We start from the raw sequence: 18,006 nt of genomic DNA, 5'->3' as shown, positions 1-18,006 counted from the left end.
ATAAGTTCAAAAGCCATAATGTAGTTTTTCTTATCGCCACATCTCAATACCTAGTAGTAATTATCCCTGCCTGCACTCCCTTGTCTTTCAGCTCTTTACTGCCCCATTTCTGGTTCCCCTTCCTTCTTGTAGCACTTCACTGCTGGATTACTTTCAGAGCCCTGCCAGCTGAAGCTAACAACCAGGTCATGGGCTTCATGGGCCTGGGTGCCTGAACCAAAGGGCCTACCCCACAAAGGGCAGATCCTGATCTAATCCTGTGGTGAGGAAGCCGGTCAATTATTAATAGCACCAGGGGACTGGCAGCTGCAGGATGATGGTTGAGGTTTAACTTCAACTTCTAGTCAATGAAAAGTGACAGGAAGTCTCGTTCACACACCAAATTGGGAACACTCTCAGTTTGACTCTCAGAATATGTTTTTAAAGAAACACTCAAGATTTTGTTTATAGGAAGAAAAAAGCTGGAATTCAGGTTCCTAGAGCAAATCATGGCTAAGTGCCTTGAGCACTGCCTTCAGTGCTTTTTGCAAAGTTGAATAGTCATAAATGTCTACACACTACTTTATAGTTTACAAAGCACTTTTCATGTCTGTGCTCATTTAATCCTCCCTACCACATAAAAAAAGACATTAATTGCTTCGTACAGATGAACAAAACAGCTTGTTGAAGTGGAAAGATACAAGTTTCCCAGACTTCAGTCCTGCTCTACCACTTCTTAGCTCTATAACACTGGTCAAATGATAAGCTTCCCTAGACCTCAGTCTCTCCGTGTGTAGCAGAACACACCCCTCAGAGTTGTTGTGGGGTTGTATATAAAATTCTTATGTAGAGAGGAGAAAAAACACACTAGCCAGTGTGTGACATGTAAAATCAGATAGGTATTGGAAGTCTTCAGTCAGTGGGGAGGTCTGACAGAGGGAGGCATAGCCGGTGGAGGTCAGGACATCAGCCAGGACTTTGGGAGGGGGACAGAAAATGAAGAGAGCCGTGGAGGGACTCTTGGGCACATCTGTATCTTTGTCCTACTAGTAAGGGTAGCTGGCCACAACCAGTGGTCCTGGCCAAACATCTTTCTTACTTTTCCTTGAGGCTTTGCTAAAAAATTAAAGATAGTCACAGCAAAGACCTAATAGTTCAATAATTAACAAATTATTCTCAAAGAACTTTTATAATTGCTGAAAATTATAATGGCCCACTGTATTAGAGCCTTATATTGGCAGTCTGAAAAACAAAAAATCAGTCACAAGCACATTTAGACAGGTGTGACCAGAGCAGCGACTCAGCAGCTCTGGCGCTCAGTGCTGAATATGAGGCACTTGCCTCGTGGTGGACACCCTGGCAGGTCTCCATGGGCAGTCACACAGTCTGCAAGGCTGCACAGGGTTAAACCTACACCAGCCAATCTGACACCATCGGGCGGCTCAGGTGCTGCAGCTAAGCAAGGCAGAGCTCTACCTGGTGTGGGGTTTCATTAGGATGGAAAGGTCCAATGTGAAGGGCTCATTAAGTGAAAGATACCTTTCCTTTAAAGAGCTGGGTAAAATCAATATACATCTCTAATAACTTTTTGCCATTTCTTGTGGGAAAAAGTATGAAATGCTAAGCTAATACCACAGTGTGGCTTCTACTGAGCTCCTGCCTTTGAAGTATCAAAACCAATTCCAGACCCTAAGCTATAAATGTAGCCACACGTGAGTGCTCAGGTCATAAGACATACTGACATGCTGAGAGTTTATTCTCCAGATAGGTTCCCCAGCAACCATCCTTTTCTCATTTCAGAGAAGAGCCAATTCCAGTTAAAGGATTTACACAGTTTACTAAGGTGTCAGGCAAGTCTTCGAACAAAAATTCAAGGGCTAAATGCTCATAATATACCATGAACAAACTGCATATATATGTGATTACAATGATTAAAAAAAAGAAACCAAAAGGACAGTGGAGTAGAAAAATGATGGTCCTATTTTTGCCCATTTTCTAAACTGAGTTATCCTGCTTTTCCAATCCCAGTGAAGAGTAGCACCCAAGCTGCCCTTGCAGTGGAGAGAGCAGGAGATAACAATGATCCCACAACACAGGCCAGCAGTGGCTACTTACCACCCAACACCCCTCACTTAGGTCCCTTTGTTATAATCACTAAGAACATTTTCTTTCATATTTAAAGTTCACATTTTGGACTAATTATTGCCTCCCTCATTAGTCTACAAAGCCCATGGCTGTAGGAACTAGTATGTCACGTTCGCCTCTGAACCCTAGCACCAACCCAGGGCCACTTACCTACTATGTGGTCTTGGGCTTTCCAGCTAATGCGGGTACCTGTACCCTGGAGTGCTGTGTGAATGTACAAAGCTAGCCTACTGCCAGCAAGTGCTCCACACGTGCTAACTGCACACCAGGCATGTGAGTACACTCAGAGGGGCTTTATAAAGAAGCCCAAAGCCTGCTCTCATCAGTGCAGATTAGGGAGACACACTTAGAGGGAACGGTGCAGCTTCATGATTTCCCTTATAGCAAAGGCTTCTTCATTTCCTTATGCATCCTCTGGTTTTGAGGACTACACTGTTTTTGTGTGTGATCGACCACAGATGCCCCAGGCTAATTAGCATTGCTGGCTAAACAAAGGTGTGCAGCCATAAAGTTAAATAAGGAGAAGGATAAAGTGAGTTTTGCCTATAGTTATTTACAGGTTTAGATTCTGAGGACAGTTTGCTATTTTAAAAGAACTCAAGAATCGAGCCTAAGTACACAGCACATACTTCTTTGTACATATGTGATACCTGGTTCAGCACATGCTGCTTCTGGTGGAGGTATGCATGTGTAGGGGTCTCATTTGTTTTGGGGAAAGGTGTATCACCAATAGCTGATAACTTACTTTGAAAGGAGCAGGTAAGTGCAGAATTTATCAAACACACGAACAAGGGAATGGATATGGTAACCTAAGAAAATAACAGTAGATGACTCAATTCGACAGGAGTCCTTTCTCCTCCTGTATACGTACCCGATCTGAGGGGTTTCTGGAAGTCTCCCTGAGTTCTCATGTGGGCCTCAACAGCAGCATGCAATCAATGTACAGTAGGTAGCAGTCCTTGACATGGCACACACTGGCCAGGTTCCAAAAGGCCAAAAGTGTGGTCACCATTATCCTGAATGACTTCACAATCTTTAGGACAGGGCTTTGCCAGAAAATACTGTAGTGTTGTATTTACAGATGTCAATACAACTAAACCAGAATTGACTTCACTGACCCATTTATGGGGAGAACTACAAATATTGCCCTAAACTGAGACATCTCACTCTGGACCTGGGCTTCATCATCATGGATAATCGAAGAGTCTCAATGCCAGGCAACAGAGTTCCTGTGGCTGCTGAGGAGATTTTAATGAGCTCTGAATGCTTAACTTTCTCAAGGTGAAGGTAATGGGAGAGAAAAAATTCCTTCAACTAAAGAAAACTTAGAAACGAGGATGCTCCAACAACTTTATTTCACAAATAAAGAACGAGTCACAAGTAGATTGTCTGCAATTATACACCCACTTTCCAATTCCTACCAAATGAGATATGTGGGTTGCTATAGTAATGGGAGGGGGCTAGGGAACTAGATGGAGGCCAGATTGTAAAGAATTGTCTAGAGCAGGGGTTGGCAAACTGTGGCTCCCGAGCCACATGCGGCTCTTTGGGCACGTTCCGTCTCAAAAGTTTGCCGACCCCTGGAAGAGCCAATCCTGTCCCTCACAACACTTTAAAAATTATTCGAGAGCCATAAATATATTTTTACATAATCACCATTACGTGAATAATATCCTTTAAAAATTTTATAAATGAAACTATAGTTTTATTTTCATTTTCAATTTTACTTCAGAGCCACATGTATGTACCCAAAGAGCCACATGTGGCTTGTGAGCCGCAGTTTGCTGACCCCTGGTGGCTCTTTTGTCTCAAAAGCTTGCCAACTCCTTGTCTACAAGATGCTAAGAAGTTCAGGAGTACCAGTTTCCCTGGTAGACATCTGATCACAGACAGTAAAATTCCAAGATTCTCCTGCCTATAACTTCCTTCCTTTGACTGTGAATACAATGGGTTACATCACATAAGACTCTGTAGAACAGTGAGGCGGATTTTCCTGTTGGCCCAGAAGCAGCAAATAACCATGTTGTCAGAGAAGGGACCTGGTGGCAAGAAACCATGAACTGGGCGCTGAGAGTGACCTCAGTCCCACAACATGTAACTGAGGGAGCTGAATTCTGCCAACACCTGAATGAGCCTGGAAGACGAGCCCGGCCTCAGGTGAGACCACAGGCTTAGCAGACGCCTTGATTTCGACCTGTGAGACCCTGAGCAGAGAACCCGCTGAGCCAAGCCACCACTCTTTACCTGCATGACGGTGGGCTAACAAACGGGTATTGGTTTACATAGCCAAGTTTGCGGTAATTTGCTACACATCTTAGAAAACTGATGCAGATGGGTTTTTATAAGAACAAAGGATAGCAGAACTCAAACTTTAAGACATTGCTCAAAACTTTACCTAAATACTTCAACCAGACCCAATGAAAGGACACAGTTTCACTTTAATCAGATCAGCAGTGATATAAATGGTTTAGAATTCCACTTAAAGAAAATCTATTATATTGGGTCGTATGAAACAAATTTAAGGTTTTGGTTCTGTAAATAAAAGGAATTTAAAAAGCTGTTATTTTAATATTAAGGATACTCATTAGTTCTTTATCCTATTAATGTTCAGTTTCAAAACATTTAGGTAATGAATAGAAATTTCATGAGACAACAAAAGGATATTCTCTAAACTGAAGAATTTGTGCTTGGACATGATCTTCACAGACTTGGCGTAGCTGTTTGTAGAGTGTTGGGGAAACTTTGTGAGAACAGAGATTTTCAACAGCCTAAAAACAAAAGGAATAAATGAATTATTCACTATGAATAACAAATTAGTTCTTTCAAAAACCTACTTGTATATATAGCTATAATCATAACAGAAGCACTTACATAATTATATGTAGCTATAATCATTTACATGAAACCTCTCGCCCCATACTTATGTAATCTACAAATAAAATCTTATATTTAAGTTTAGGGCAATTATTGTTGAGACACTGGAATCCAGTAATAGTTTGGTCAAAATGGTACTTAACAATGGTTAATATCCAACACAGATTCAACGGCATACCTATGATAGCCACACGATATCTAGGATCCCAGGTGGTATGCTTGCACCATGTCTGAAAATCTCACAATACTCCATTTTTTTTCCTACTGCAAAATAGTCTGTGGCTGCACACCACAGTCACCCAGGGACTTCAAAACAAGTTTGATCCCCACAGCTCTGTTTCTGAATGTTCCAATTCATTAGTCTGAGGTGGAGGCCACAGGAATGTGAGTTTACCCATGATTATAATGTGAAACCAGGGTAGGAAATCACTGCTGCAGACCCTCAGTGACCACCCTCTAAACGAGGGCGGGGGGAGGAGGGAGAAGATCAACAGAAATTCTAGTTCCTTTCACTTTCACTAGTATAATGATTCTGTCCATAATGAGGTGAACGAAAAAAAGTCCCATATGCTCACGTGACACAGCCAGGTTGCATTATTTCCTATTTATTTTTCTGCAAGTTAGATGTGCAATTTACTTAAGTTTGTTTTAAATTAAAAAAGAAACAAGTTTTTGAGGCAGAAATGTTTTTCAAGTATTTTTATCCACATCAAAGAAATGTTTATATATTCTTACCAGTTCTAGTAAAATTTCCCTTCAAATCACATGTACAGGGCCAGCCGAGTGGCTCAGTTAGTTAAATTAGCTTAAGAGCGCGAGCTCTGAGCAACAGGGCCACCGGTTCGATTCCCACATGGCTAGTGACGCAATGCCTGAGCTGAGCTACCAACAGGTGGCAGGATGGTTCAGCTGGTGAGAGCATGTGCTCCTAACAACAAGACTGCCTGTTCGATGGTGGGCTACGCCTGCCCACAACTTAGACTGAACTTGGCACCTTGAGCTGAGCGGCCACCCAGATGACACAGTGGATAGAGCACGTGCTCTTAACAATAAGGCTGCCGGTTCAACTCCTGCATGGGATGATGGCTCTGCTCACTCGCAACTAAGACTGAACTCAGCACCTTGAGCTGAGCTGCTGCCCGGATGGCTCAGTAGATAGGGCATGCACTCTTAACAACAAGGCTGCCGGTATACCCCACTTCCTCATGGGATGGTGGCTATGCCGACCCACAGCTAAGACTGAACTTGGCACCTTGAGCTGAGCTGTCACCCGGATGACTCAGTGGAGAGAGTGTGCGCTCTTAACAACAAGGCTGCTGGTTCGACTCCCATATGGGATGGTGGCTACGCCCACCTGCAACTAAGATTGAACACAGCACCTTGAGCTTAGAGGCCACAAGCTGCTGATGGGCAGCCAGATGGCGACTGGCGCCCTCCACAACGAAGATTGAAGAACAACTTGGCTGGTCCCCTTCCCCAATTCCCCAATACTGTTCCCCTTCCCCAGTTAAAAAAAAATCTCATGTACAAAACCAGCATCTCACTCAATCCAAATATGACATACTACAAACTGAAATGTAGTTTTTCTATTGACTAGTTTTGAACTATTTAAAAAATATGGGGATACAGACTAGAAACATTTTAGAATCTGAATTTAATGCAATACTTATTCTCTAGGGAAAAAAAGATGACTTAAAATTTTAAAGATAATCATTGTAGCAATACTTATAAATATTAATAACCCCAATACTTAATACTAGGAGAGCTGCTACATATTAATCAAAATTAAAATAAATACAGTAATTACTAACATATAAAACATGCATATTTACAAGAGTCAAAAGAGAACGTGGGATGATGACATTAAAAAATTAATAACCCTTTTCTAGTAAGTTTATTATAAATGTAACAAAAAACTACAATCTTTCTCCTACATTTTGTCATACTACAGAAATGAGGGATTCCTATCTACAGTTTGTTTTTACATCCTTCAATTCTTTTCTCAAAGCCTTGAATTCCATCACTGTAGTCATGTCTTCATAATTTAGTGAAAAATCTGCTATCCTTTTCTCTCTTAAAAATCCCAGGATAACCCTCCTCTGGTTAAAGCTGGCTTATGGCATATCACCACTAGTAAAGCAATCCTACAGAAGCACTTTGCAGCAAACCAGCCCAAATTTTACCATGAATTTCCCTGCCTGGTTTGCTAGGTCTAGCCTGTTTTAAAAGACAGGGAGAACAACTATGTTATCTTTAATCATTGCAGTAGAATGCAGTGTATATGGATGGGTAGGGGGAGGAGAGGCATACATCTGAAGAGGTTGTATATACTAGAGGAGGGGCTATTCGAACAAGAATATTCTAGCCTCTAGCTGTATCATCTTGGAAAAGTTATTTAAATTCTATAAGCATAAATTTCTACCTGCTTGCAACTACATTCTTATTTGAACCTTACATAAATACTGTGAACTTTGGTTAAATGTTTATAATTAAATATATTCTAAGTCTTTTTCCAAGTATATTAACTTGTTAGCACTAATGGAAGCCTTTCATAATTTTATAAAACTCATAAGTAAAATGTGATAGATTTATGAAATATAAATGATATGATTTAAGAGAAATAACACCTCAATATACATTAATTTCCCCCTTGTTTGGATTTAATCCTCAATAACAAGATGTAACACCAATAAACAAACAAACAAACCAAAAAACCCAGGATAACCTCATGACAAAGGCTTTGGTCCAGTAGTTAATCATTAGAGAATTCCACAAACATAATTATTACAAAATAAGTTTTTAACATTATACATGAAGAAAACATATTTTCTTTGGCAAAAATCAGGGTAAGCTTAGTGGTATATGGCCTTAACAGAACATATTAGAACCATTCTCTGAGTGGTCCAATTTCTGAATCAGGAGTCAATGTCCTCAAAACAATCTTTTCCCAGTTGTTACATAAGCATTGCCACTGAATTTTATAACCAGCTTTTTCTTGTATATGTCCTGTTTGGCACATACTGACTATTTAATGTGAAGCACACTGAGATTAATTTTGTTTAAAAGGGAGAATTTGAGGACCTCTTAAACTAGCCAAACCCTGGGGTAACCCAGGTTTGCTGTGAGTGCCATCATTTCTCCATATCTTTTGCTGAGTCATTGCTGGCGTCTTCATGTTACAGGCACCTAATTACCTTAAAAGACAGAGGGAGGCCCTGCTCTCTACCCACACTGGCAGGGACCCCAGCATACTTTCTGTACTGTCACAGGAGAAGCACAACACAGGAGTCCCCTTCCCAAAATGAGTTTTGGAGATATAGTCATATTTTGAGATTAAGAAATGTCTTCTCTAGGTGTATAAAGTACTGAATCTGACCTGTACTGTGTGCTTCATATTAGGGTGCTGTTGCTGTTCATATTTTTAAGAGTCATTGCAGAGAAAAGGAATTTAATCCCATAATTGGAGGTGAGGTAGCAGCGGCAACTGGGTTCTATTTGTATTAGGATAAAGGTGTTCTTCTCCTTGTATCAACATAGCTAAGTGGGAAAATTGTGCTTGTCTGAATTTTCCCCACATGCCTGCTGCTCTCTAATCAGTAGGTCCGCCAGGTCACCGCACCCAAGTTCTTCAGATGGTTGTCTGTATTGGGACTGACAAGTGTATTAAAGCAAAACAGACAAGCACATCAACCTCAACTGCTTGTCTATTTGTAGTGCCAAACCCTTACCCCCAAGTGCACTCATCACTGCTAAACAAAATGCTTCCCCTCAAGTAGGGAATACCAAAACAGGAAATTAAAGTGAGCTGTGGGATAAAAAGAACTATACAGCATTTATGATTTAGGGTGCACGAATTCTGGAAGACTATCTGTTTTATGTAAAGATCTTTATGGCTAAAGTTGAGACTAGAGAGAAAAAGGAGTGAAACATTCCAGAGAGTGAGAAATCATAAAGGGAAAAAGCAGGCAAGTACTAAGTTATTTATATAGAGGAAGGCGAAAAATGAAAAACAAACGACCAATTTCTGTCCCCACCCCACCCCCTACCTCCAGCCCTTGGGAAAACCAGGTACCTGGTCGACTATTATAAAGAAAGATGTATTGGCTGGGGCACAAGGCAAAACCCACGTTCTTCATTTCACAGTTAAAAGACCAGCACAGTGTTCTTAGAGACATGCGTAGTTCGGGATTGAACAATATCCCTCAGCAGTAAACAGTCCCTCGTTAAGCAAACAATATCCCTTCAGCAGTTAACAGTCCCTCGTTAAGCAATAAACAGTCATGAAAATGGACCCTACTCAAAAGCAGCCCTATTTAAATGGTGACCTGCTCACCACACAGGGAGGTGCGAAGAGGGCTCTACCCCTCCTCTAAGAAATGAGTAAACAATGTAAAAACTAAATTAGGACTCAAGTCTGAGTGAGGGAATAAACATGCAAGTTTCCTAGGACAAGAGCTTTAAGGAAAATCAGTCACAGTCTATTGGCTGTATTTACCAACACTGACTGCACAACAGGTTCCCAGTTCTAAATGTTATAAGTAAATCACCTAGTACAAATGACTAATTTTACTGAATGTGAAAGTTGTTGAATTATGAAATCCTTTCTGCTAGGCCTGATATATTTCATTTTGAATATCCTCCTCAGTTTTTCAAATAACTTATGTATTGAATTCACTCTCAATTAACCTGTTACTTTACTTTCTCAAATTAGTTCATCAAATATGTCTATCTGTCTACCATTTTCTGGACTTTATTTCACTTTTTCTAATTAGTTTTAGCCATCCTGTTAATACATTCAATACCTAACTCTACTCCATTCTCTTTCAGTAAAATTATCATCAGGTAGAAGTATTTCATAGAGATGTTACTGCACGACTTAAGATAAACAGCATGGCTTTTCTCAGAACCTTCAGTCCTCTGTGATAGGCTTGTTTCTGTGCATCAAAACTAGTCTGAAATCAAAACTTATCCTTCCTCTGAAACCCCACTCAAAAATGTCGTCTTCAGTTTTCTAATGTCTTATTAAGCTGACAAGTAGGACTAAAACATACAGACATAAGACACACAAATACAATTTTTTCAGCAAATAAATGATTACAAATCTAAACTCAGGTCATTAAAAACAGACAGAAAAGATTTATGAATTCAAAATATTCTCCTCTTTCCATTATAGAAAAAAATGACTATGGGTGATATGTTCTATGTTTGTTAAGACTTTTTCCATCACCATACTTTGAATTTCCCTTTTTACCAAACAAGAATAAAGTAACAAACAAATAATAGGCAGGCTGTAGCAGGTACACTGTAATTGTTTTCTCCTTCTAGGTAAGCCTCCTAAAGTGCCTATATGGGGTAGAGGATGCCCCCACAGGCAAGTAAGAGACCTTCACAGGGAGATACTAAGAGCTCTCTTTGAGGAAACTGATCAATATCAAAACATAGGAGATTTTCCATCAAATCATCCTGAAAACAAAAAAAATTTCAAAATTTGGTGAGAATTGTTCCTTTCACATAAGAAAGAGTCTTTGGCAAAGTATATACCACACTACCCCAGCAAAAACTTAAAAGACTATTTTGAGACACCAGGTCAAATGCACTGTCTAACTACTTTATCAGAGATCAGGAGTGGTCAATAATTTCACAATGACATCACTTATTATTTGCTTCCATAAGATCTGTGAGCAGCTAACTTTGTAGAAATGTACTTTGACTCCTCAGTACTTCTCTGGAGTGACCAGGAGCCTGCTTGATGATCAACTAATCTCCACATGGGCCCTTCTGAGATGTCTCCTGGAATGTGTGATGCCATTTCGGGGTAAGCATCCCAAAGCCCTCAAGGTCTCAAAACACACACATGGACACCCTGGGCATCTGGAAACACTTTATGATAACATCTATGGTGACCATACAAGACATATCACTGGGTAAAAGGTACAGCAAAGCCATTCTGCTAAGAAAGATGATGGGCAACTGACACTAGATAGTCAAACCTCTAGGAAAAGAGGAATAAACCCTAGCTGTAAGATATAATATTTCATTAAATTAAAAACGTATGAGAGTGTAGGCACTGGTGGGACTGCTTCTGGTAAAGATGAAGTAAAGGAACTAGACTATGGCTTCTGCCTGAATTACCACCCCCTGCCCCAAAACCCCACACACAAAATATATGAGACAACAGTTTTCAAAGCAGTGCACATTGGGCTATGAAAGAGTGATCTCTGGGAGACAGGAAACAAACAGGCCCCAACAGATCCAGATTCCTGCATCCAGTTTTCAGGCTGCGGAGCAGGTGCCTTGAACTAAGGTTGGAGTCTGCAAGATGAAGGCCCAGAAGGGAGAGATGCAGCCATAGTGGAGCTGGATCTGCAAGGAGACCTCAAGGGTCTACCTAGAGTATTCAGCAGAATGTGTGGGGAAACTACCAAGGCCAGGAGGGAAAGCACCACCCAGAAAGTTTAGAGACAACAGTGTCTGGTGCTTACACAGGGCCTAGAATAGCACCTTCCCAGAAGCCAGACTGGAAAACCACAGGACACTGGTATTCAAGAAGGTTTTGCCTCAGTAGTGGGGGCAATTAGCCCTGGATAAAACACTCTAGTCTTGCTTAACAAATCTTAAAAGCAAGATTTTAAAAGATCAAACTGTTTCTAAATAATTTAACTAAGTCCAGAACAAAGCTCAAGAATATTTATAGGAATACAAAAATATCACACAAGTCAAAATACACAATGTCCAACATCTAATCAAAGATTATCAGACATGCAAAGTAGGAAAAACAACCTTTAATGGGGAGAAAATCAGTCCATCGAAACAACCCAAACTGACAGAGATGACAGAATTGGCAATAAAACAGCTATTATAACTGTAATCCATATGTTCAAAAGTTAAGTACAGACAGAGAAGATACAAAAAAAAAAAAAGACACTGAACACCTAAACAGAAAAACTAATGAGATGACAATTATACCAGATAGCATTAATGGGAGATTAGACATTGCAGAAGATTAGAGAACTTGAAAAAAATGGATAACTTGAATAGGTCTACATCTACTAGAGAAATATGTAATTTGAAATCGTTCCACAAAAGAAGCCAAGATGGCTTCACTGGGGAATTCTCCCAAACATTTAATAAGAAATAATACCAATTCTATACAAACTCTTCTAGCAGATGAAAAGGAGGGAATATTTCCAACTCCTTTATGAAGCCAGCATTAGTCTGATACCACAACCAAACAAAGACATTACAGGAATACAAAACAACACAAAAACCTTTGTGATCACAGATGCAAAAATTAACAAAATGTCAGCAAATTGAATCCAACAATATGTAAAAAAGATAATACCTCATGACCAAGTAGGATTTATCTCAGGAATGTGAGATTGGTTTAATATTTGAAAAATCAATCAATTTAATAAACTGAAAAGCAAAAATTATATGATCATCTCAATAGTCGGAGAATTTGTCAAAATCCAACAAGTATTGATAAAAACACTCAGCAAATTAGGAACAGAAAAGAACTTCCTCAACCTGACAATGGCTATTTTTGAAAAACCCACATCTAATATCATATTCCATGATAAAAGACTGAAAGCTTTTCCCCCTAAGATCAGGAGCAAAACAAAGATGTCTGCTTTTTCCATGTCTATTAACTATACTGGAGTCTCTAAACAGTGCAGTGAGGCAAGAAAAGGAAATAAAAGACATGCAGGAAGAAGTAAAACTATCTCTAGTCACAGATGACATGCTTGGCTATGTAGAAAATCTGATGGGCTCTACAAAAAGCTACTAGAAATAAGTGAGGTTAACAAAATAGCAATATACAAGATCAATATATAAGTCATTTGTATTTCTATATGCTAGCAAGAACCAGAAATTGAAAATATAAAACCGTTTATAATACATAAAAAATATGAAATGCTTAGGGATAAAATTCACAAAAGATGTATAAGACCTGTATGAATACTAGAACTAAAAACCATTGCTGAAAGAAATTAAGGAAGATCTAAATAAACAGAGAGCTGTTCCTTGTGATCAATTGGCAGACTCTGTATTGTCAACATAGCAATTCTCCTCACACTGATCTATAAATCAACGCAATCCCAATCAAAATTCTAGTAGGCTTTTTGTAGAAATTGGCAAACAGAATCTAAAATTCATATGGAAATACAAAGGATCTAGAATAGTCAAAAAACTTTGAAAAATGATAAAGTTGGAGGCCAACTTAATTTCAAGACTCATTATACCCATATGCATATGGACAATGATTTTTGACAAACGAGCCAAAACAATTCAGTGGGGGAAAGGATAGTCTCTTCAATAAATGGCACCGGAGCAACTGGAGATGTACAGGGAACATTGAACTCAGATTTCTACCTCAAACATATACAAAAAAAAATCTAAAATTTCTAGATTATAGAACTAAAGGTAAAACCTAAAACCCTAAAATGTCTAGAAGGAAACATAAGAGAAAATCTTTATGATCTTAGGGTAGGCAAAGAGTTCTCAGACAGATTCTAAAAGCACAATCCATCAAAGACCAAAGTGAAATGTAGACTTCATCAAAATTTAAAACTTATGCTCTCTGAAAGGTATAATTAAGAGAATCAAAAGACAAGCTGCAGGCTGGGAGAAAATACTAAACTACAAGACAAATAGCTGGTATAGGACTTGCATCTAGAATACATAATAAACTCAAACATTTGTTAATAAGAAAAGAAAACCACCCCATAAAAATGAGCAAAATATTTGAACTCACACTTCATTAAAGAAGGTATATAGAATGGCAATGGATATATAAAAAGATGGTTTGCATCATTAGGGAAATACAAATTAAAACCACAATGAAATTCCACTAAAATAGCTAAAATTAAAAAGACTGACAATACCAAATGTTGGCAAAGACATGGAAGAACTAGAACTCTCATATACTGCTGGTAATGTGCAAAACGGTGTAGTCATTTTGAAAAGCAGAAAATACCTTATAAAGTTAAATATACACTTTCCATATAACCATGAAAATCTACTCCTGGATATTTACCCACAAGTAATGAGATAATAACGAAGGTCAGACAATTAAGTTCACTTACACAGTGGAAATTTCGTGAACTTAACTGTCCGACTTTTCATATTTCCACACAACGACCTATTTGTTAATGTTCATAGCAGCTTTATTCATAAAAACTGGAAACCCAAATAACCATTAACTGGTGAAAGGATAACCAGTTGTGATACCCATACCACTCAGCAACAAAAAAACAAATTACTCTCACACAGTATGCATGAATCTCACAAGCACTAACCTAAGTGAAAGAAGTCAGGTATAAAAAAAGACCGCAAAATCCATTCAAATGAGATTCTAGAAATGGAAAAATATACTGACGGAAAGCAAATCAGATTGCCAAGGACTGGGAGTCAGGGGACAGGACTGAATGCAAAGGTGCCTCAGGAAACTTTGGAGTGATGGAAATAGTTTGTATCTTAATTGTGGTGGTGGTTATAAAATTGTACACATTTGTTAAAACTTATTGAAATACATAGTATATGTAAAATTATACCTTAAAAAAGTTGAAAAAATATAATAAACATACAAACGTAAGACAAAGAAGGGACATATGTCCATTAAATTGTCAATAGTAGTCTTTTTTGGGTGGTGGAAACATAGATGGTTTTTATTTTCTTCTTTGTACTTTTTATGTAGTAAATTTATGTAGTCATAATTTTTATAATGTACTCACTTATGTAAACAGAAAAAAATTTAAATTCATATTTTTAACAGGATATCACATTGCTTCCAAAATGTGGATAATATTAGACTATTTAAACAAAACTGTTATTCTTTAAAAACAAAATATCAGAAAAACCCGTTGGCTTGCAAATGGAATATCCAAATAGTAAAATGTACTTTTCACTATTTTTTCTTATGTTAGAAACGCAACATCATTGCTTTAAATTAAATGTATCAAAATGTTTGCATGTTTTAATTGCAACAAGTAATCACAAAACACAATGAAGTGGGGGAAAAAAAATCTCTATTAAAATCTCTAAGTGAAAACACAATAAGAGTTTTATATATAACATAATGGAATTATAATATTAATTTGCTGCATATTTGGAAAATATTAAGTCATGTGGCTCTTACAAACACATCTTTCTCCTGTAATGGGATAACTTTAAATATCTTTCTAGGAGCTTAAGCCTGAAAATAAAATAAAAATCCCACAACCACCAAAAAATGAAAACACTCATTGACTCTGGACATGCTGTCATAGGACTCCTGTTCTTGTTGGAGGCAAACACTTGGATTTCTAGTATTTCCTTCATTATTGACTCTGAAACAATACTGAGGACCACATACTGTATTTCCCCATGTATAAGACGCTCCCATGTATAAGACACACCTTAATTTTGTGGCTCGAAATTTGAAAAAAATGTATTACATAAAGTTATTGAACTCAAGTTTTAGTTGTCACAAAATTCATACAACTCCTCATCACTTGCGGGAAATGCAAGTAAAAAAATCTACAACCACTGTATAAGATGCACCCAGTTTTTAGACCCCAAAATTTTTGAAAAAGGGTACGTCTTATACATGGGAAAATACGGTAATCCATGTTTGTAACAATTTTACTGGAGTTGGATAGCTGTGAAATTTAGACAACTATAAAAACAACCAGGTAAGTGAGAGACAGGATGCTGGCCTCATCATGTCCTGAAGATCGCATCTAAGAAATTTCAGCATTTATATCTCAATGAGAATTCTAACAAGCTCTACTTTTTGCCATATATGGAACCTTACCTGGTAGAGCTCTTCCAGGTTGTATCTGATGGAGGTACTACTTTGTATGGCTTTCACTGCCTCATGAAGTTTCTGCCAGGTGTCCTGAGTGTAGTTATCAGGCAATTTAGGTCTGTCTGTAAATCCAGATAGAGTCAGTGGGGAATGACATCCATGCTAACAGTCACAATTTTTCAAAAAACAGTCTATGAAAATGTATAACACTTTAAAAGACACACAGAAATTAGGCTTTTTCAATACAAAGTATGGTATTTATAAAAAGTCTGTTAGGTTACAGAGTATGCAACTGTAATATCTTTGTTTGCCTAAATACACTTCGTATTGATACTTAGGATAAAAACACACAGGAAATATACAAATCTTAGCTTCCTTTATACTTAAGTTGACTTTAGAGACGTATAAACATGGAATAGCTAAGTTCTATACAACATTTAAAGTCGACTTAAATTGTTCAACGTTGGGAGGAAGGTGAAGAATACGCGTATAACTGCTATCTCTGCATCAAAGATGCTGCTTACTTTGAGATAGCATCAGTGATAGCACTGATGAAAAGTGGAGGAAGTAAAAAAAATTACATCACAAAGAGCGTCAGTAGCTGCTACTTATTCTCGCTCTGCCGTGCCAATCAAGATACCTGAATTATTTGGCCTAATTTATTCCAACTGGACCAACTAATACATAGATAAGGAGAAAGCTGCTACCAGTAAACTCAACCCGCTGTCCTCACCGCAGCTTAAGCCGACATTCGGAAAGGCCCGCGCCCTCATCCGGGGGACCTAGGGACCCCTAACCTACTCTAAGAGCCTAGGAGCCGGGACCAATGACCGCCAACTGGGAAGGAAACTTCCGAACAGCCGGGGGGTTCAGCGGACCACTACACTCCCAACCCCCGCCGCCACTGGCGCCTTGCGGCCGCTCCACTCAACACCTCCAGCCGCCCCCCCGCCGTTGCTTCTCCCCAGGCCGACCCCCCAACTCTGTCCCGGGCCGCCCCCCAACTCCATCCTCAGCCCCCAGGCTCCTCCCTGTAGCTGTCCCCTCCCCCCGGGCCCACTAGGTCCCCCGTCCCTAGGCCGCTCCCTGTACCCACCTCGGAAATTCTTGATCACTAGTTTCTTGGAGCCGCCGCTGCCCCCTGGCTTGGAGGTGACGGCGGCCGCGGCGAGGGACGCGGGCTTGGTGAGGCCATTGGTGTGCCCGACGAGCGCCGAGAAGTTGCCCTTCCTGGGGGTCTCGTCGGCCATGGCTGCGGCCGGGAAGCAGCGGGCGCCCCGCCCCGTCCGGCCGCCTCCTCCGCCTCCTCTCAGACCCGCGCGGCCGGGCGGCCGGGCCTCTCCTCTCCTTTCCCTTCAGCAACTCCCGGCTCCGTCACCGCTGCTCCGTCCTGGCCCAAACGCCGCTTTGGCCTGGCCCAACCGCCGTCCGGTCTCCGCCCGGCCCCTGCTCCAACGCAACCCTGGGCCCGTCCCGGACCCCGACCCCGAAGCTCGCGAGCGCGGCCAGTCCGCGTCAGCCGCGGTCCGTGTGAAACTTGCAACAGTCGAGGGGGCGGCGGAGCGCAAGCTGTGTCAGCTCCGGGGGCCCGGCGCGTCCCAGGGCACCTGAGGGGCACGGACGAGGCGTGCTCGCCGAGGGGAGGCTGGGGAATCGCAGTACAAGAGACCCCAGCCTTCCTCAGCCCGGGCGCGTTGCCATGCCGGATTGGGGATCACGCTCCCGCAAACACTCCCAGCGGAACCGAAGTGCGGAGAAAGTGGGGTCGGAGGCGCGGGGCCGGGAACGGACCGCGGGTCGGAAGTGACGGAACGGCCCGGCGCTCAAGCTCCGCCTCCTTCGGGTGAGCTCCGCCCGGTCCTGGGGGGTGGGCGCTGCCATGGCGCACATCACTATAAACCAGTACCTGCAGCAGGTAACGTTCGTTGGGCCCAGTTGCTCGCGGTCTGCGGAGTCTCCTCTATCCCCTGGCCTGCTGGATTTTGGGGTCCAGGTGGGCGGCCGGCGCGTGTCTGGCCGGGATCGAGATGTGCGCTGCCGGCCCGGCTGAGCCTGAGCCGTTGTCAGCCAGACGGGAAGCATGGACGATTGAGGCGGGCACACCACTGGTTTCTTAGGGACTCCGGGGGTGCGCTGATGGTCGCTGCCCTCAGTTTAGGGACGTGTGTGTGTGTGTGTGTGTGTGTGTGTGTGTGTGTGTGTGTGTGTGTGTGCGCGCG

General features: G+C 40.8%; 2 protein-coding genes across 4 annotated transcripts in view; one reads left to right on the top strand and one right to left on the bottom strand.

Annotated features, from left to right (window-relative positions):
- CUL4A (cullin 4A) overlaps positions 1-17,531 on the bottom strand; it is a 55,428-nt gene extending 37,897 nt beyond the window's left edge. The window contains exons 1-3 of the mRNA XM_019644767.1: positions 16,884-17,531; positions 15,794-15,909; positions 4,789-4,892 (exon numbers count right to left, since the gene is read on the bottom strand). Coding sequence (XP_019500312.1) covers positions 4,789-4,892; positions 15,794-15,909; positions 16,884-17,037 — 374 coding nt within the window. The 5' untranslated portion in view covers positions 17,038-17,531. The remainder of the gene's footprint in view (positions 1-4,788; positions 4,893-15,793; positions 15,910-16,883) is intronic.
- Positions 17,532-17,550: 19 nt separating this feature from the next.
- Positions 17,551-18,006, top strand: part of PCID2 (PCI domain containing 2) — a 25,225-nt gene continuing 24,769 nt past the window's right edge. Inside the window, exon 1 of one of the 3 annotated variants that reach the window (XM_019644775.1) lies at positions 17,551-17,630. Coding sequence is in view for 1 of the 3 variants with exons in the window: in XM_019644773.1 (XP_019500318.1) it covers positions 17,667-17,702 (36 nt within the window). In the remaining 2 variants the exon portion in view is untranslated. Of the gene's footprint in view, positions 17,703-18,006 lie in introns of all 3 variants that reach the window. The other 2 variants (XM_019644773.1, XM_019644774.1) reach the window with 2 other exon arrangements.

The sequence above is a fragment of the Hipposideros armiger genome, unplaced genomic scaffold (assembly GCF_001890085.2).
Source record: "Hipposideros armiger isolate ML-2016 unplaced genomic scaffold, ASM189008v1 scaffold_91, whole genome shotgun sequence".
Lineage (NCBI taxonomy): Eukaryota > Metazoa > Chordata > Mammalia > Chiroptera > Hipposideridae > Hipposideros > Hipposideros armiger.
Note: the sequence above shows the minus strand (reverse complement) of the source record. Positions and strands in the feature narration are given on the sequence as shown.